This window comes from Elephantulus edwardii, unplaced genomic scaffold (genome assembly GCF_000299155.1).
Source record: "Elephantulus edwardii isolate Elephantulus edwardi_28Jun2011 unplaced genomic scaffold, EleEdw1.0 scaffold00088, whole genome shotgun sequence".
Classification (NCBI taxonomy): domain Eukaryota; kingdom Metazoa; phylum Chordata; class Mammalia; order Macroscelidea; family Macroscelididae; genus Elephantulus; species Elephantulus edwardii.
The window spans coordinates 5,057,595-5,078,622 of NW_006399838.1; the positions used below are offsets into that span (position 1 = coordinate 5,057,595).

A 21,028-nucleotide genomic window follows, 5' to 3' on the forward strand; every position below is an offset into this window, starting at 1 on the left:
AGGGTTGTGTCATCTGCATAACGCAGGTTGTTGATGATTCTTCCACCAATCCTGATGCCACATTCCTCTTCGTATAGCCCAGCGTCTCGGATGATCTGTTCTGCATCAAATTACCAGATGTATCATCTCTACCAGGCTGGTGATAGTGTCTTTACAAAGGAAAAATTAGTCAAGACATCATCAAATGTCAGGTGACCACAGACCACGTATCTTAAGATAACAAAATGAGTTTTTCTAAAGGTCATGGAGGGACAACAGGATGCCCAGGGAAGGGACTGCCCTGATGAAAATGTATACCTTCCTTGGAAGCGCCTACCAGTGGTTCTTCACTCAGTCCCTCAGCCATCCCCTAAATTCTCCTTGTTCACTTCAGAAGAGGTGGGGCCCTCTCACCCTCACAAAGATCAGAGATACCAGTTAATAGAGGTTCCAAGTCTTCCCTTGTTGACCTCCACCATCAGGCATCTGCTCCAAGAATCTCCATGTTCTTCAAAGAATGTCAGCACCCAGCTTCCTGATATTCTCCTTGACATTGGGGTCCAGGGACAGACTGATGATCTCCTTGATATTGGGGTCTGGGGGTGGACAGACTCTGTTCCTGCACTACCTCCTTCCTAGTGTCAGATGGAAGACTTTACCAGTTGCTCTCCTGGAGAAAAACAGTGGACAGGCCCGAATCCATGGTAACTAACACCAGAGTCACCTTGCCCTGGGGGAAGAGCACTGGCCACGTGGCCACAGAGCAGGCATGAACCCTACTCCGTGTCTGACCATGCATACATTACTTCTCTGAAACCCTGGCTTCTAGCCCCTGAAGTTTATGGGGCTCACCATCTGGTCTCTCTCTGTATCTGAGGTGTGAGTGTGGAGAGAGGGCAGGACGATGGTGCCCTGAGCCCCGGGTTACAGCTGAAGCGGCAGAAGGCTGAGGGAGGGGATTAGCATGCTCCCTGTCAACTGTGCCTGCAGACGGACATCAGGGTCGCCCCTCGAAGATGATCACCAGCTTCTCCAGGATTCATCTTCCTGTTCTTGGTCTTGTAGCTACAGCTCCTGGTTCTCTTGAATGCAAGTTGTAGGTCTTCAGATACTGAGAAGTTCCAGGTACTGGGAAATCCATCCTTACTAATGTGTTTAATTAATCTGCAAGAGACTAAGGAAATTTGACAGTTGTGCTTTGTCTCATTTTATTAATTGGGGGGGGTGGGAGGAACGATAAAACTTTCACACTGTAGTCCAAATGGAGGTGCGCTGTTCATCCTCTGACATTATGAAAGCACCAGAGACTTTTCAGGAGAAAGCCGGACAATCTTTCCTGTGATTTACAACCTTGGAAACCAGACAGACTGTAAGTTATGAGTCATTTCCAACTTAATGGTGATGCGTGAGTGCAGTCAAGTTAGGGCTCGGAGTGGGGACATCTGCCCCCCAGGCTGGCTGTATCTCGTATGTCCTGCAGGCCTGGGTTGCACAATAGTGGCTTTGGGCAGGTGCTAACAGTTAGCAACTGGAACCAGCTACACCTTAGAAGCTGCTGCAGGGCCAGAGTTTGAGGCCAGACAGCCTCAACTTCCCAAGCTGGTTTGCTGACCAAATCTCCCCACCTCCCACCACACACCTCTTTCTGGGATCTGTATTCAGTGACAGGCAGCTGAGATAAGAGGTGGAATCTTACCAGTCAGGACTAGGAATCAAGTGCCTCAGCCTTGGCAGAGAAGATGCTGAGAGTTGTTGGGGTGGGAGTGGGGAGCTGCCTGGCTTTCTCCTCATACAAGTCCTTCCAATTTGAAAAACATAGTTTTACTATGATGTTTACTGTTTGAGCTCAGGAGACTTTTCAGTTGGTTGTTTCAGTTTCTCTTTGAGAAACAAGAACATCTGCAGGGAGTCTCCTCCCTCTCCCCTGCCCCATTCTCGCTACAATACGAGGTGTCAGGTTGCCTCTGTGCTAGTCAGACATGACCTGCAAGACCATGTCCGCGCAAATGACGAGCCTGGGGAGCCTCGGCGTGGGGCAGCTGTGTCTCTGCACGCTTCTCATCTCCCTGTTGCTGCAGTCGCTGTGCATGGCAGTGACTTACGTGTACTTCACCAACGAGCTGAAGCAGGTGAGTGCAACGATTGCCTCCCCGTGTCCGACACTTCCCGCGGCCCTGGCCATGTTCGCTCTCTACCTGTTTGTCCTAGAAGAGGTGGCTGGGGAAGAAAACACCCCCTTTCTTTGTCTGTGGACTCTAACTGCCAGTGCATACAATCGCATTGGTAATAGTTTCAGTTCAAGAGAAAATCCAGTTCTGGAACTGACTCTATTAGCTGATTAGTGAGTGCAGGCAACAAAATTCCGGGGGCATTTCCCATTTTTGTCTTAAAAGGTATATATGTATATGTGTGTGTGTGTGTGTATGTGTATGTGTGTGTGTGTGTGTGTGTGTGTGTGTGTGTGTGTGTCTATCTCTATCTCTATATAGAGATAGAGATAGATAGATCGATCTATCTATATATATCTAGTAAAATGTGTGTAGGGATCCAGTGGGGAGAGGAAGGAGCAAAGGGGTGAGGATGGGAGGGGAAACCTTAGAGTCGCACAATTTTGGGGTGGAGGAAGGTGGAATAAAGGAAATAGAAAAGATGCAGGGGGAATCTGGAAAGACAGGGGTGATTAATTTTATAAAACATACTGAGTAAGAATGATTGTATGGAACATAAGGTGAATGAAAGATGATGTGAAAAACAATGTACACAAACTTTGTAAACAAACCAATATAAAATAAAAAGCTTTTTAAAAAGAATGCAATGGAAACAAGTTTATGAAAGTAAAAAAAAAGTGTGTGTGTGTGTGTGTGTGTGTGTGTGGAGATATATATATATATCTCTTGGAGAGGGACATTATGGTTGGGAGGGTGGAGGGACGGCGCAGGAGAGGAAGGCCCTCTATGAGGTGGATTGATTCAGTGACTGGGATAATTGGGATGGGAGTGTCAGAGACAGTGCGACTGGCACAGAACAGAGCGGAGGTGAGGGCTGTTATACATAGGGTCGCTATGAGTCGCAAGCGACTCGATGGCACATAACAACAATGTATGTATATAAAGGAATATACAATAAGGGCTTAATTAGTCATTGCAGTTCATTCCATTAGTCAGCCAATGAATAATATTATCAAACAAAACAGTTTCTCTCTCATTTGAATTTCCAGTCTCAGAAGCCTGGTGGAGGCTGGCAGGAGTTGGAAACCACTGTCCAGCAGTGAGGTCTGACCGCTGCTTGGACATTTTCCTCTGATAGCTTCATGCATGTCGTCCTCACTAACTCCTGGGGGAGCACGGGGACAGGAGCTACGCGTGCTTTTGCTCACGACTGCTCCTCCATGCCAGGTGTCATACCTCCTGAATGAGTGAGCAACATCTGCTCCAGCCTTGTACTGTGCACCACCAGCAGGTACAGAGGAACAAGACTACTGAGCGCAGTGGCTTGATGTTCTGGTCCTGACGGGTTCCAAGGCACTGACAGACAGATGGCAGCTGCTCAAAGATCTGCAGAGGTGCTTTTTAGGCTCTGGTGGTGATGCGTGTGTACTCTTCAGTCCTCACTTTCTTCTTCTTCTCCCCCATCTTCTGCTTCCTCTCCCTTTCTCTGAAGCATATTTGATTGTGTGTATGAAAAACTTTAATACAAACAGACATATTTTGAAAAGTTAGCAGACAAAATAATGTGGGAACTGCAATGAGACCAAGGTTTTGGGCTGTCAGGTTTCTCGGATTGGTTTGTATCTGTGATACATCCTGTTTGCTGTTGTGCTGTGATAATACAGTATTAACTTTATCAGCTGGCTAAGAAATGCAAGGCTAAGGGTCTCAGAAAAACACAACTTGCAAAAAGTCATAGTTTTATAATGGTCTGTTAAAAAAATGACATTGGTTTACTCAGAGGAGTAGAAATTTGCCTATCTTGATTGATTGGAAATTTTCCCTCTGGGAATGGATAGTTTTGGCTCGACTTGCACATAATTATGAAATTATGACTATCATTAGATGACCAGAAAAATCAGTTTTATTTATAGAGCACATCTAGGGAAGGCTGTACACTTGTAAGGAGAAGACATCAGTGTAACTACAGCCGGGCCTTTAGTTAAGGCTGCGTGCCAAGCTAGGGACCTGGCAGGTTTGGGGGCGGAGCCACCACGCCTTTCGCTAACTTTGCAGTTAAACAAGTGAAGCTTCCTCAGTTTGCTCACCTTACAAGTTTGCCTGCTTTTAAGGCTGAATCAGCTGATTGCTTACTGACTAACTTAAACAATTGCCATTTAGATAAGCCAAGGGGTTTGTGACTTGAATACCAATCAAGATGACAGTCCCAAATAAAGCTTAACACCCAGTGGTGGTGGACATTGTTCCTTCCTGCTCATATAAATGTGCATTTATTTGCAGACACGTAAAGGAATAAACTGACAGAATGACAGGCTAATGTACAGACATGCCACATGTTGCTGTTAAGTGCCGTCCAGTCGCAGGCGACTCCTAGTGACCCTATGAAGGAGAGTCCTCGACGCTTGGGTGCCTTTCATCCTCTATCCACGTTCATAGGGTTTCTGGAGACAAGCTATTATAGAAGTGGATGCCACTCCTCCTTCCAAGCTTGTTTTAATCCGGGAGCTCCACCCCACTCTCTGTCCACATTGGACATGCCATCTACAAAATGCAAAAAACTTGACTTAGCGTTACTGTTTTATCTTGTAACAGCCTGTCACACTTTTTGTTCCTGTGATAACTACCACAGCTGATGGCCTTAACGAACAGATATTTTCTCCACGTTTGGAAGGCTAGCAGTCAGATCCAGGGTGCAGGCTCTCGAGGAAAACGTTTCCTCTCTGCTGGCGCCCATGGAAGGCTCTAATCAACTTTCCAAATTGTGCTTCTGGACCCCTCGCTGCTCTTTGTGTGACCTGGCGTCTGCCTTCCCTCATCTCCCTGCACTTGTATTTTTATATTTGAGAGACTGTGATCAAACGTCTCTAGTGTCCACAGCTGATACCAAACCCGTGAGACTGTCTCTGTCAGAGACCTCTCAAAAATGACTATTTTCATTCAGACTCTTTTTCTAGAGGAAAGCAAAAGGTCACCATTATATGTGATTCCTCCCTTAAGCTTTGGAACTCCCTACGTTAAAAAGGCAGAGACAATGACTTACTTGGCCTCCATCTCTCTCTCTCTCTCATTGACTTGTAGTTGCCCCTTCTGTGGGTTTTCGAGGCTGTAAAATGCCCAGAAGGAGATTGCTTTCTCTCTCAGAGTCACAGAGTTTGGGTTAGTGCCCTTGACCAAGCAAGGGCACTAGCATAGGAAAACAAGGAAGGAGTACTTTGTTTCGATTGTTACAGAAACATAACAATAAGTTTTCTGACCTTGTCTAAGCTTGCATGTTTTTCCTGGCAAGATATAAAAATCTGATTAATTAGCAGTGGGAATTGTTTGAGGCGGGTTTTGGGGTGTGTCTGTTGTCATAGGTCATCCCTTTTTTAAACAATAATTTGACGATTGAAAATGCTTTTCTACCAAGGTTGTTGTTAGACTGATTTTACCTCTTGGCGACCCCACACATGGCTGTTTTGTTAAAAAATAGATCACCAGATGGTCCCTATGGGTGAACTTGAACTTCCAGCTTTTGGCGAGCAGTCAAGTGCATGCAATCCTTGCATTGTCCTGGGATTTCCTCTTGAGTAAAAAGTCTGTTTACTCTTTGCACTCTCCTAAAAGAAGTGGATGCCTGTATTTGGCTCGAGTTAACCCAATTTTCTCCAGACATAAACAGTAACTGGACATCTTTGTTGTCACAGCCACCCACTACACTAGGATCTGGCGCTGCAGGATGCCTGTACTCTGCAGACTCAGGTAGACTTTGTCAGGCTTTACAGACGGATGAGCTGGAGGTTTCCACTAAGGTGCACCTTTCCTGCAAACCTTGAGATGGCGCTAAACTTCCTTGTAGATAAATTCCCACCTGGTATGGACAGGTAATGAGGCCCCTTTCAAATCGGAAATACCAGCGGGGTCGAGATTCTTCCACACAAACTAGAAATCACAAAAAGAACTGGAATTTACTTAGGGTAAAATATGTCTTGGCTTCCCAAGCAATGCTCTTGACACCAGCAATCAGGAAATAAAATAAGACAAACTGCTTTAGGTAAATTTGCTGTCAGGGGTCTTCTCCAGAGTACTGAGAAGCAATGATGTCAGTCTAGAGATTAAAGTGCACCTGATCCAGGCCATGGGCTTCTCCATTACTTGCTATGCATCAGAGAAGAAGACAATGACTAAGGATGACAGAAGAATTAATGACTTTGAGTTGTGGCGCCGGAGAACAGTCTTGAACATACCATGGACTGTCAAGAAAATAAACAGGTCTGTCTTGGAGAGGGTGAAACCAAGTTTTCCCTTGGAGGCTAGGATTTTAAAGCTCTGTCCCACATACTTTGGCATGTGAGCAGGAGGGACCGATACTTGAAGAAGGACATAAGGGCAGGGAGGGTGGAAGGGACGGTGCAAGAGAGGAAGACCCCAGATGAGATGGACTGATACAGTAACTAGGGCAATGGGAGTTGGTGTGTCAGAGTCAGTGAGGCTGGCTCAGGTCATGGCAGGCTTCAGAGCAGCTGTACGGAGGGTCACTATGGGTCATAGGGGACTCAATGGTACATAACAACAACAAAGCTGTTGAACAACATTTCTTGAAAATGTCCCCAGGGGATATAGACAGTCTTTAAATACACGGAGAGAGGGACAACGTTGTCTCCACTGCCACCCAGGGGGCATGAAAAGGTGCTTCTGAGAGTTTGGCAGGATTTAACTAATTGTTTTTAACTTCTTAGAGGAATGCAAAACTGTGCGTGCACAGGTAACGGAAATTTTGTAAAACAAACGCCTCTACTATGTAACCAGATCAAGCCTCATAACGCTACTGTAAAGCAATTGCCTCTTCTGTGTTTTGTTTTTAAAAAAATTAGGACCCTGGAATTAAGCTGACTTTACTCTTTTATCTTGTAACTAGATGGGTTCCCAGCTTTAGAAGGTCAGAGTGGTAAAGGATCTCCTGTGTCAACACAGGGACCCAGTTCAAAACTCACATGACTGTACACCGGAGGGGGGGTCATCTTATCACGGGGAGGACACTGTGACCCAACTGTGACCCAGGGTGCCTGACTCACATCTGTAGTCTTCCCAATAAGTCTCACTGCTTCTATTAATCCATTGGACAAAACACAGCAGACTTACCTGTCTTCCAAGACATAAACTTATTGAAGATGCTGAGACCTGTCTCAATTAGTCACCAGCCTCTCCCTCTTGTTCTTCTATTTTTTGTCAGAGCCAATTCATTTTCCATTCAACCATGCAGATACATTTTGTTTTATGACTTCAATTAAAGTCACACTGTAAGAGCACTTTTCCTACTTCTTCCTTATGTTTCTCATTTCCAGTCACCCTCCTAGCCTTCTGAGCTTTCCTCTTGGGTAAACGCTGTTGTTTTGATTGTTGTTGTTGTTGTTAGGTGCTGTCGAGCTGAGTGTGACTCATAGCGAGCCTATGAACAAAAGATCTGAACCCTGACCTATCCTGAGCCTTCTTCACACTTCCTGGCACACTAGAGCCCACTGTGGCTGTCACTGTGTCAATCTGCTTGAGGGTCTTCCCTTCCTTCGCCAGCCTTCCACCCTTCCTAGCTTCACGTCCCTCTCCAAGGAATAGCCCCTCCTAGCAAAATGCCTGAGTATGTGAGGCGGCCCCTCCATACATGCCCAGAGTAGGTCAAATGAAGTTTCACCATTCTTGCCTCCAGGGAACACCTTGGTCATCCCTTTTCCAAGGCATGTTTGTCCTTTGGGCCGTCATGGGACAGTCAGCACTCTTCTCCAGCACCACAACTCAAAGGCCTCGATGATGTTTCTCTCACCCTTATTCAACGTCCAACTAGAAAAAGCATAGCTACTGATTGAAAAGACCATGACTTGAATGAAATATATTTTAATCTTTAAATTGACATCTTTGTTCAGTTGCTCAACTGCTTAGAGCCATCCAATGAGAGGGTGCAGCCTGGAGGTTAGGGATAGGCTCATCACTGCTCAGAGATACAAGCCAAAGCTAGTAGGCACCGGCCAAGGCCTCTGTGCTATCTGTATGCTGCTTGTTTTAATGATTTTGCTATATTAAGCATATAACCCTTATCTGCCATTTATTGTGTTGAAGAGTGATTTGCAGTTTGTTTCTGAGTTTACAGTTTTAGGTATGTATATGTTTGGTTGTTTATAATTTGCTCCTAAGAAAATACAGCGCCTGCCAGTTGCTATACTGAGATAACTCACAAATAGCTGTAATCCTAAAAGCTGTAACACCAAATTTCAAATACTAAAGAGGTCAAACAGATACCAAAGGGGCCAAACAAGGTGGACAGGCTTAAGCAGAGCTTCCAGATGTAGATAGCAAGATAAGATTATCCAGAAACATTTGGAACAGTACATCAGCAGAGAACTGTCAGATGTGCAAGCTGTATTTAGAAGAGGCCATGGCACCAGGGACATTAGAGTCAATGTTAGATGGATCTTGACCAAAGTAAAGAGTACCAGAGGAATGTCTGTGTTTCATTGACTATATAAAAGCATTTGACTGTGTGAATCACAACAAATTTTGGCTAACCTTGAGAAGCGTGGGGATCCCAGAATTCGTAATTGTGTTCATGCAAAACCTGTACTTGCCCCAGGAAGCAATATTCAGAATAGAGGAGGGAAACACTGCATGGCTCAGGATCAGTAAAGGTGTGTGCCAGGAAGCATCCTCTCTCCATACCTTTTCAATCTGGATACACAATAGATCATTCGGGAGGCTGGACTTTATGAGGAGGACTGTGGCATCAGGATTGGAGGAAGACTCATCAACAACTTGCATTATGCAGATGACACAACTCTGCTTGCTGAAACTGAGAGAACAAGAAGAGTATGCTGCAGAAGGTCAAGAACTGCGTTCTTCCATATGGATTGAAAGACAACATTAAGAAAATGGAAATTCTCACCACTGGTCAACTGATAGCTTCCGGATAGAAATAGAAGAGATTGAGATTGTCATCAACTTCAGTTTGCTTGGTTCATTATAGACGCAGAAGAGACTGTGATTGTTAACAGCTTCAGTTTGCTTGGCTCCATAATCAACACTCTTGGTACCAGTTATGGAAAGCCAGATTTCATACTAAATATTTGTAATAAACCAAATGCTACTTCGGGTTATGAGGGAGGCTGATACAAGCTGGAATTCACCCAGAAGCAGTAAGGCAATCCTTAAATGTTTACAGAGGTAGACAGTAAGGCAATCCCTAAACATTTACAGGATTCTTGAATTGTATTTGCTAACCCCTCCCTCCTGAGTCAAGCAGAAAATTTTCAATAGAAAGAGCTTAGCTTCATTCGCATTGAATTCTCTTTGTGATTTGCTCCCTGGCAATTTTCAATAAAGACAAAGGGAAGCTAAGGTCCAATTCATTTCAGTTGTTTGAGAACTGTTTGCCTCCTGCTTGACCTCTGTTTTCTCCTACATTCTTGGTGTCCTGTCTCGTTATTAATACTGATAATAATAGTTTACCCTTGGTCTGCAACAATGAGCACTCAGGAAATCAAAAGATGAATTGCACTGGGAATGTCTGCTGTCACGGACCTCTCCAGAGAACTGGAAAGCAATAATGTCACTCTGTAGGCTAAGGTGCACCTGATACACGCCATGATCTTTGCAGTTACTTGCTATGCATGAGAGAGCTGGGCAATGGCTAAGGATGACAGAAGAAGAATCAGTGCCTTTGAGTTGTGGTGTTGGAGAAGAGTGTTGAACAAATCATAGACTGTCAGGAGAACAAACAGGTCCGTTCTAGAAAAGAAGAAACCAAGCTGCACCCTGGAGGCAAGGATTTTGAAGCTCCATCTCACATACTTTGGGCACACAGCCAGGAGGGACCACTCATTGGAGAAGAACATCATACTTGGAAGGGTGAGGGGACAGCACAGGAGAGACAAGCCTGGAAAGATGATTGACTCAGTGACTGGAGAAATGGGATTTGATCTGTCAGAGACAAATGAGATTGGCACAGGAAAGGGCAGCGTTCAAAGCCGTTGTATAATATAGGGTCGTTATGAGTTGCAGGAGGCTCAATGGAACATTAACAACAACAAAAGAACTAAAATACGATCTTGAGTCTATCCCGTTTGAATGAAAAAAATGTCAAAAATAGGTTTGAAGCATTGACCACCAATGATGAAAGACCAGATGAGCTGTGGAATGATAGCAAAGATGTCACCCACGACTTGTAGATGAATGTTTATTATTTCTGATGTTTTAAGATTATATGTGCATTAGTGCGTGTTTGTTGATTCTATTTTTAATGCTTTTCTCCATCTTTCCTTTTATTTCTATTATGCAGATCATCCCCTATTAAAGAACATCTTTTGCCTCATCATCTTAATATAGGTCTATTAGCTATTTACTGATTTTTACTCCCCTCCCTCCTTTTCCATTCCCATCCAATATTGACTTCTATCTGTAAATCTTTCTTTAGCTTTTTATAATGATGGACACACACACTACTCATCCTCAGTCTCTGTTGTTTAAGTCATGGGTGAACCAAGAGGAAAAAGTACCTGAGCATAATATGCAATATTCTATCTCAATCTAGATGCAAGACAAGTACTCCAGAAATAGCCTTGCTTGTTTGTTACTGGAAGATGACAGAGATTGGGAACCCAGTGAGGAAGACAGTATGAACAAACCCTGCTGGCAAATAAAGGCTCAACTATACCAGTTCCTTAGAAAGGTAGGTGAGTTGGCATGTAATCTACCCAACAGACGCTATGATCAGGGCACAGGGACTGTTTACCATCTATGTACTTTATTTTACAAATGACAAGCCCAATTACAATTTACTCTGGTCCATAGAAAGAGTGGGACAGCTCCAAAGGTAAGATCCTGGATGACTCCTAAACATTTTGGAGTTCATTCCCTAAGCCTCCTTATTGAATCTTTTTCTCTAACTATGTGGAAAGGAAGCCACAGATAAAACAAATCTTTAAGATCATTTAACAATAAAGAATGTTGTAATGATTTGGATTTTTTTTTTCATTCAGGAGATATGACATACCAAATAATGACGCTTTACATCCTTTACAAAATGTTTCTCTCTGGTGTTAAGTATCAACTTTTGTACGGATATTCACTGAGAAATTGGAGATTATGACATTTAATTTTCTGTATGATAGATTGGCAGCAAAAATCATTCTTTCTAGACACTGCTTAAATAGAACCTCTAGAGGAAACAATTGGTTAGCTAAGCATTTATTTAAAATGTTTTAAACTAATCTCATGGAGCTCTGGCAGCCTAGTGGCAAGAAGCTGCGCTGCAATCCCGAAGGCATGTGGTTCAAGGCCACCAGCTGCTCCACAGAAGGATGACACCCTCTTCCTGTATGATTAATTGCCTCTGAAAACCCACTGGAGGGTCAGCTATTGTTAAACTCCAACTCTACAACAAACTAATCTTGCTTTAAACAATGTGAATCATTTCTTCTTTCCATTTCCTCCTTTGTAAGTTGGAATTTAATAATATTTATCGTCTGCCTATCTTAAAAGCACATATAAACATACTCTGGAACTACAAAAGCGCTGTGCCGTCATATTCTGGGGCTCTTCCCTGGTACATGGAGGCTGGGTGTCATAGGCACGTCTGTGAGCCTACTGTGTGACTCTCAGGATCCACTCTGACATCATAACATTGTTGTTTAAGTGATTAAGCTTTATAATTCTGAGCAATATTCACAATAGATCTCAGGATTTGATTCTATTTCTGTAGGAAATGAAATCATACTCCCACCTGGGGGTGAGGGGGCGAGTCTGAAAAGCACATTTGGTCTGTGACTATTCTAAAAGTGTGGTCTATTTTGGGACACCTCACTCCTCACAGGTGGTCTCAAAAGCTCAAAATCCTTTGATCCTTGCTTCAAAGGACAATGTTCAGGGAATAAGGGTTAAGAAAAGCCTATGGCTCGGGAAAGGTCTGAAGACCTGAAGAATAGGACTCCAAGGAGAGTGAGACCACAGAGACAGGGCAGGTAACAGAGGTGAGAATCCCAGAATGTAGCACTTGGGCCAGCCAGGGAGCCACTGGCCTGTGGAGTAGGAAGAGAAGTAAATGACGAGGAGAGGTTTTACTTACCTCTTGCCCACTGTTTGCCTCTCCCAATCTCACATCTTGCCACCAACTAAAACAGAAGCTGAGACCCTTATCCCCTCTTTGTTTTGTTTGTTTCAAGGGAGGGCGTGGGTGGCTTGTTGTGGCATACCATCCTGTTAGAACTGACCCAGAGCTGACCCTCCGGCAGATTTCCAGAGGCAGGTACTTGCGTGGGAGGAGGTTTCCCATCCTACTCCAGCTGAGCAGCTGGTGGACTTGGACTTGTGACTTTGGGATTACAGCACAGCTTCTCGGTCACCGGAACTCCAGAATTGTGTTACCAGTGCAGAAGCATGCAGTTCGAATCCACCAGCTGCTCCATGGGAGAGGCATGGGCTGTGAGCTTACAAATCATGCTAGTGTTTCGACCACATGCATTTTGTTTTACAACACTGTAATTACAATTTCATTTGAACATGCATACATATTTAGTTATCAAAGTCTGGGGACGTTCAGGCTGATCAAATTTGGCAGGATGGCACCATTCTTGCTCTTTACTTCAAGGGCAGACTGTCAGAGACGTCATCCAAAAAAGAAAAACTTCCTCAACACAGAGGAAGTTCTATCTTGCCACCATGATTAGAAACAGCTTCCACACCACACACAACAGGACTCACTCTATCACACCAACACCCGACTCTTGAACAAGCTGAAGCTGCCTGTATTGATACCTGAATGAGCCTTGGTGATGTCCTGCATAATAATGAGATAATAACAGAGTTGATGGTTTGAGTCCACTAGCAATTCCATAGAAAAGATGGGCAGCCTCCTTCTGTACAGATTCATGGTCTTAGAAACTTGATGAAGGGTAGTTATGAGTCAGAACCACCTCGACAGCAGTGGATTTCGTTTGGATTTGTATTGATACCTTGTTTCAAAATGCCACCACTGATCACGGATCAATGGTGATTAATTTTATAAAATGTATGGGAATGATCGTATGAAACACAATGTGAATAGAGGAATGAATGAAACACAACGTATATAAATGAAACACAATGGATACAGATTTTGTTGTTTTTTGTTTTATTATTTTTTATTATTATTATCATCATCATCTGTGTGTGTGTGTGTGTGTGTGTGTGTGTGTGCGCGCGCGCGTGCCATCAAATTGGATCTGACTGGTACAGGAGGACTGTCCCTCCTCCAGCAGAGCATCTGGTCGATTCAAATCACGCATCTTGGGATTGCAGGGCAATTTCTTGCCACCAGTCCACCAGAGCTTGCCTGGGTACATATTTTGTATGCAAATAAATATGAACAAAAAAAATATTTAAAACAACAACAACAAAGGAAAAATAACTATTTTAAAAAAAAAAAATGTCACCGTTAAGACATCAGCAGGAAGTCTCATAGTTAGACCATGGTTGGTTTATATATCTATATATAATTTTTAGGTAAATTAACAACCTTTATTCAATACTGTTTGCAGATGGTTTTGAGAGTCTATGAGGAAACCAATCCTACAGGCCAAGGTATATATATTTTTGTTGTTATTTTCATCTTCTATTGTCAATTTTGTGATTGGATGGAAAGAAAATGGATGCAGTGTGGGAGTGATCGAGTCTGACTTCTACCCGCTTCAAAAAGAGAAACTGTCCCCATCAATAATATCAAATAAATAATTACATGGTCAGATATGCCATTTCCTGTGCTCCTGTTCCTATTTCTATGAATCACGGTTTCCCAATCATTGTATGCCCAAGGTTTGTTGCAATCTGACTCAAAGACTTGTTTGCAGTTGTGGGGTTTATTAGGGAAATAGGTTTGGTGTGGGGAGACAAAGAATGTCACATAGTGAAAGTCCAGGTTCAGTGAACAACAACTCCAAGCCAGTCTAACAGCAAGACACAATTTCTCATTTAGTTCAGACAGCTTCTCAGTCAACAAATGAAAATCTAGGTTCATTTCAGCAATGCAAGTAAACCTCTGGTTTCCTCAATCATCCAGCAGGCTTTGTCTCATAGCAGTTACAAATCATCTCTTCACTCAGTTATCCAGAAGCAAATCCTTTAACTGCAGTTCCATTGCCAGGGGTCCTGTGATTACACCTTGCCACATTCTCTTCACTGTCTGCCACAGTCTATCCACAGTCTCTCACAGTGTAGAAAGTGCTCTGTTATCTTGGTTCCACAGCTGTTGATGATTTACAAGACTAAGTATTTGCAGCTGAGGTACCTGCAAGTCATGCCCCCAGTGAGGTCTAACACAATGGATAGGAAAGCCAGTTTTGAAAGTTCTGACACCACAGACCACCGCCTGACTTTTCTAGCCATTATCTCTCATTATTGTAAGGATTAACTTTCCACTTAGCATCATCTATATTCATGGAAGACATAAGCCTGCTACTACCTCACTCCTTATGTCTTAATTCTCCCATTTTAGTCAATTTCTGATTTTCCCAGTCCTATCAAACCAGTACTCTGAGCAAACAAGCATGTCTTTTTCTTAAAAATCTCCTACTCTGTTGAACCTTTGAATATCCACATTTGTAAACAAAGGTCACGTCCAGAGCAAACCATCAGGTATCAGTAATCAAGTGGAGCTCACAGAATGAAACCTCTTCATCTGGTTGGGTTCTGGTCAGTGCATCCCCAGCCATCCATGGACAGGTCCAAATCGGCATCAGCTGCAAATTTAGAAGTCCACACTTCTTCCTGTGGTTCAGAGCAGTTGGGCCCCTCGCTCAATCTTAACCCCACCTGGACTATGTCAGTGTATCAAGGATCCTCAGTACTCCCTACTCCACAAACCAGCAACCTTTCTTTACATACCCATTCATCATGCCAGGTGGACAGTGCGGAAGGAACACGTCCAACTCAGCCTATCTCTTCATGACTGAATGTCTCTCACTTCCACTCATCAAGTAGGCCCAGGTGGTGACCACGAATTGAGTATATTTGCCAGCTTCCTTTAACATCAAGTTCTTCCCAACTTCTACTCATCAAGTTGACCAAGGTGATTACCACAAGTTAAGCACATTCATCAGCTTCCTTTAACGTCAAGCCCTAGAGAGGGGACTGTGATAGGCATCACCTTGACCTTGCGTCAGTTCATTGGCAAACTTTTTTTCTCTACTTTTCAAACTTCTTTTTTCAAATGTAACTCTCTTCAGAGCACAGAGGGGGGTTTAATCTTAGACTAAGCTCCACACTCTGTACCACATTCTAAAACATTGTTTTAGGGTAAAATTTCTCTTTTTTAATATCCAATTGGCTTTCATTTTCCCTCCAGATTACAATATGTCTCATAATTATAATACCAGGATTAATTAACATTGCTATGCAGAATACATCAATATCCATCATGTATAATATCATATTTTGAAACTAAGCCTCCAGTGCATGGCTTGATGAGAACTGTGGAATATCTATGCTATTACTGAACCTTACCAGACTTTTAGAGATCTTTTTCAACATCACTGTTACTGCTTTCAGGTTTTTCACTTGGAAGATCATGCAATTTCACCAGGACGTACATAGGTTTACTCAAAGAACTATTTCTGGTTGCATCTGTTGTGCAAGCAGCAAATAATTTTCGGCGTATGTTTAAAAAAGCAGCATGTTTCCCTCTAGGTCCTCTCGTATACTGTTGTCTCCATGTCTTGCAGACAATAAACTCAAAGACTTATAGAACTAACATAGATGTTTTGCAAACGTGCTGCAGAATGGTCTGTTGCATTGAGTGAAAACATACCACTTAAGTTCCGAGAAAGCCACTCAGAACACTTCAACAATCCCAAGAGCCAAAGGCCTGTGCTGTATGAATGCACGTCGCTGCGAATTTCTATGGTTCATGATAAATACACACACTATTTGCTGAGTTTTAAGGGTTTTTCTGAGGTCTTCAAAAGTAATGCCTGGAAACTAGGCAAATGTGAGTTTAAAAGGGGGTGAAGAGCTCAGCCCACCTCCAGAACTCCAGTCCTGCAACGGTGTTGTGGCTGCACCATGAGTGGACCTGGCCTTGGCCTGAGCTGGCACCGCCCTGGAGGCCCTGTGCCCTTCGGAGCGTGACTGTTGGCACCACTGAGCTCCATCTGGTGCAGGAGGGGGATGGCAGGTGAGGGGAAGCGAGGGCACAGACAGCTCTGATTTGCCTCCTTTTTCTAAAAAAAGCATGGTCCAAGTAGTTTATTGCAGACTTACAAACTTGAATGAACATGAAAAATTTTTTATTGGTTTGTATAAAATAATTCTTATATACTGTGTTTCATTCCTGCACATTGTATCTGTATAATCTTTCATTTACGTTGTTTCATAACAATCATTAATATACATTGTATTTTATAAATTACTGTTATCTCGGCCTATGTTAACCTGTCTTTTTGAGTCCCCACTGACTCTTACCTGTCCCTTCCCCACCCTCGCCCCCTTCCGCCCACTGTACTCTGCTGTCCTAGTGACGTTCATCTTTCCCTTTTTTTCCGCCCTCTTCTCCCTTTCCTTTTCTTCTTTTGGACATTTAAACTTATCTTACCAGTTATCCTTCCATTTTTACAATAGTGGTCTTATGGTGTATTAAAAAAACTCATTTAAAGTGCTTATGAGCATGGATATCAGTTTAAAGATTAAGGTGCACACTTGACCCAAGCCATAGTACTTTCTTTTTTTTTATTTTTTTAATGATTTATTTTATTTTATTATTTTTGTGTGCATGTACCGTCAAATCAGATCTGACTGGTACAGGAGGAGATTGTCCCTCCTTCCCCGGCAGAGCATCTGGTGGATTCGAACCGTGCACCTCTGGGATTGTAGTTGCAGCCCCTTACCACTAGGCCACCAGAGCTCCCCAGCCATAGTACTTTCAATTGCCTCCTATGTATCTGAGAATTGACAGTGAGTAAGGATGACTGCAGAAGACTCGGTATCTTTGAATTGTGGTATTGGAAAAGAGGATTGAGAATACCATAGACTGCCAAAAGAACAAACAAACCTATCTTTGGTCATGCTATCAGGAGGGGCCAGTTGTAAAATGACATCATGCTGCAAAGGTAAAATGTTGTCAAAAACAGGTTGTTGGAGCACTGGGGAGCACTTTGCTGGACTATCCCAAGTTCGTAGTTCTGTTGTGAAAGAGACTAAAGTCTTCACTTTGTTTATACACTGTTTGGACCTTATTTCTGAGATACTGATACAGCTACACTATAATCTACATGACTGCTTATTTTTATCATTTAAAAACATTAAACATAGATTGAAACAGGTTGGTTACCATACTAAAATGTAGACTGCTGTTTTGATTTGTTTTGTTTTTAAAACTCTATGGTACCAAATTTTTTAAGGCCATTGCATGTATAATAACTGTAAGCAACAATTTCTTCGAAAAGTATTTTTGATGATTCTTGGTCGTTTCTCTTTTAGAAAAGCTACAAGATTATCTAGGAAGTGAGAGAAGTTTATCAAGAGTAGCGGCTCACATAACCGGGCGCAGCCGGAGAACCAGCACACTGTTAACTCTAAGTAAGAGGAACAACAAATATAAACTTAAAAAAGACACTGAATTAATTTGTTCAAGCAATGTTTTTGGTGTTTTGTTGGGTTGTTTTGGTGTTTGCGGGGTGTGTTTTGTTTTTTAATTTTAACTGAATCTGAACCAAGAATATTACTACAGCAAAATGCCCAGTGGTCAACCAGGGTCACAGATTTATCAATCTAATACCTTGTTTTCAAAAGCCAAATTACAGATTCAATTCCTTTCAAGGCATGCCAGCCTCTGAAAAATTATGATGTGAACGAGCTTCATCTTTGAGGTTCTCGAGATCCACTTTTGCGTATCTTCATCTTCCTTAAAGTGGTTTTGTTTCTCCCAGCTATTTCCTTTGCACTCTTGTCAAATTGTCTTCCTCTTTAGAACCATTAAGTCATTGGTTTTCACTGTGTTAAAAGTGACAATGGTCACCCATGGTGGACAGCGTTTGGAGCTCCCCGATTAAAACAAGCTTGGAAGCAGGAGTGACATCCACTTCCGAAATAGCTTGCCTCTGGAAACTCTATGAACTTGGAGAAACGATGAAAGTTATACAAGCGTTCAGGTGTTTTGCTCATAGGGTCGCTATGAGACATCTACGAGTCGATGGCACCTAACAACAACATACCTCATTAGCTTAGTGGCATTTGTACTAAGCTGCACAAGAAGAAATGCCAATATTTGGCCATTTTCTCACTTGCAGACATAACAGTTTCTTATCAATTAAGCAAATACAGTAAGCTTAACTTTAACTTTATTGTATGTGTCAGGACAGTGCTATGGTTAAATGCTTGAGTGTGACTCTCTGACTATTCAAGCTGGAATTCCAGCTCCTTCACAGGAGGAGATGTGATAGATGAGAGACACACAGAAAATACATACAGAGAAAAATATATATGCTGTTGTTGTTGTTGTTGTGTACCATCGAGTCAACACTGACACACAGCTGAAGCTTCGGTGAGTTTTCAGGGTGGTTCATTGCACGAGAGGAGATTGCCCATCCTTCTCCCATAGCAAAGTTCGTGGAACCAAACTTAAGTTTCACATGCAAAATAGAGAACTTCTTTAATTCTAAAGTGTTGAAGATCAATAATAAGAAGTGCCAAGTGTCTGATCTATACATAGTAAGCCCTCAGTAAACAGTCCCTTTTATTATTGTGAAAGATTTTATTTCGAGTTAAAGAAACTTCAGATATCATTTATTACATGAAAGGAATTTTTTTTTTCCTTGGCTGTTGCTTCCCTGGTATTTCTAAACTCAAGTTTTAGAAGTAATTGACATAGTCTCAGATTAGGATCATATTACCTTGTTATTGACCGCTCATCAACAAATCAGATAGGTTTTTAAAAAACTTTTGAAAACCTAAATTTTGTACATATTATGCAGATGGACATAAAGTTTAAAATAATACCATTTTTTCATAGGACCCTTTGATAATGAAAGACTTAAGTTTTGGGGGGTTCGAGATGCAAACGTCTTTAAATCTTAGTATCCTCTGCCAAACTCTGTGCACGCTCTTCTTTTGACCTGCTGTTTGCTTTATTGGGGGCTTTGTCACTAGAAAGTTGAGAAAGACCAAGGACAGACCCCAGAGAACAGAAAGAAGCTCTAAGTTCTAGGCTTAAAGTAGTAGATAAGGTTTTTATGTTGCTGTTTACTTCTAGGTTGACCACTTGAGCTTCCCAGCACAGGAAGGGGGACAGGACTTGTAGAGGTTACTCCCAGGATGAGAATTTGCACAACTGAGTGACCCACCCTGTGTGCTGAGTAAGGCATAAGTGAACAGCAAGGGTCTCTTAACAGTGCACAGTGACACAGGAGCCATCAATAGAAAGTGACTGGACTTCCTAATCCACATAAAACTGAAGCAGCAGCAGCTTTCTGTTAGCTTAGCATTCTTTGCATGCATGTACACACACACACGCTGACCATAGTTGCTGAGAAACTCCCTACTTTGCTGCCAAACCTCTTCTGTTAGATATATAATACAGTTTTCTCCTTCTCTCTTACCACCATCTAGGTTCCAATAATGAGAAGGCTTTGGGTCAGAAAATAAAGACTTGGGAGTCATCCCGAAAAGGCCATTCCTTCCTGAAGAACTTGCACTTGAGGGATGGAGAGCTGGTCATCCACCAAACAGGGTTCTATTACATCTACTCGCAAACCTATTTTCGATTTCAGGAAGAAGACACGACATCAGTAGCAGAGAAAAGAAAGAAAAACAAACAAATGGTGCAATACATTTACAAATACACAAGCTATCCTGATCCGATATTACTGATGAAAAGTGCCAGAAATAGTTGCTGGTCTAAAAACTCAGAATACGGGCTGTACTCCATCTATCAGGGGGGCATATTTGAACTCATGGAGAATGACAGAGTTTTTGTATCTGTAACTAATGAACACTTAGTTGACATGGACCAAGAAGGAAGTTTTTTTGGGGCCTTTTTAATTAGCTAATCTTTTGTCATCAAAGGGGAGGTCTGGTGGCCTAGTCTGTAGGGATTTGATGGTTTAAATCCACAGACAGTTCCTTGGGAGAAATTTCATCTTATGAGAGAGAGAGAGGGAGGGAGGGAGAGAACCGAATTAGTTCCATTTCCAGTCTAGTGCATTAACCACTGATTAAGGCCAAAACTGTGTAAGGCAGGAGCCTGTAAGAAAAGAAAAACTTAAGAATATTTTCCACTAAAACAAAGGATAGAAAAATGGGAAGCCTGAACCTTGCCAAACTCAAAAGATTTGAGAAACTTAGAAAAAATAAGGTAGCCCCATTATGTTCCATGTCTCAATAGTTGACTGTATTTGAGTGTAATTTAGGGATTAAAAAAACCCCTTCTATATATATATTTTTTTTTCACATATTTTCTTTTCATACCAATCCAACAATTATTTTACATTGTGTTTCATTTTATATATATTGTTTTACACAATTTTTCATTTGCTTTGTTTCATACAACCATTCATAGAAATTGAATTTTATATAATTATCATTGATCTATGCCTATTATTATGTCAACTTTTCAAGTCCCTATTGAATCTTTCCAACCCCTTCACCTCCCCTTCCACCCACTAAAGTATGCTAGCTGAGTGATTTTTCACTCTTCCTCTTTTCCTACCCCTTCTCCCTTTTGGACATTTATACACATCTTACTAGTTATCCTTCTATTTTTACACTAATGGTCTAATGCAGTATTTAGACTCATCTATTCACCACTCAGCATAATGCTTTTGAGGCTCTCCCACATTATATAGTATTCAGGAAATAATAAAGTCTCGGCAAGAAAGCTGTTGGGTATAGTCAAC

At 42.2% G+C, this 21,028-nt stretch overlaps 1 protein-coding gene across 1 annotated transcript; it reads left to right on the top strand.

Moving 5' to 3' along the window:
* Positions 1-1,958: 1,958 nt before the first annotated feature.
* On the top strand, positions 1,959-20,182 carry TNFSF10 (tumor necrosis factor (ligand) superfamily, member 10). Its single transcript, XM_006890380.1, has 5 exons — positions 1,959-2,108; positions 10,702-10,839; positions 13,685-13,727; positions 17,616-17,714; positions 19,743-20,182. The coding sequence occupies exons 1-5, from the start codon at positions 1,959-1,961 to the stop codon at positions 20,180-20,182; spliced, it is 870 nt and encodes a 289-aa protein (XP_006890442.1).
* Positions 20,183-21,028: the final 846 nt, after the last annotated feature.

What these genes read in the sequence shown, in the direction of transcription:
- TNFSF10 (XM_006890380.1), top strand. Translation starts at nt 1,959, where the DNA reads ATGACCTGCAAGACCATGTCCGCGCAAATGACGAGCCTGGGGAGCCTC. An exon ending in TATACCAGTTCCTTAGAAAG is followed by an intron (nt 10,840 to 13,684) that starts GTAGGTGAGTTG and finishes TACTGTTTGCAG; the next exon opens with ATGGTTTTGAGAGTCTATGA. An exon ending in CAGCACACTGTTAACTCTAA is followed by an intron (nt 17,715 to 19,742) that starts GTAAGAGGAACA and finishes ACCACCATCTAG; the next exon opens with GTTCCAATAATGAGAAGGCT.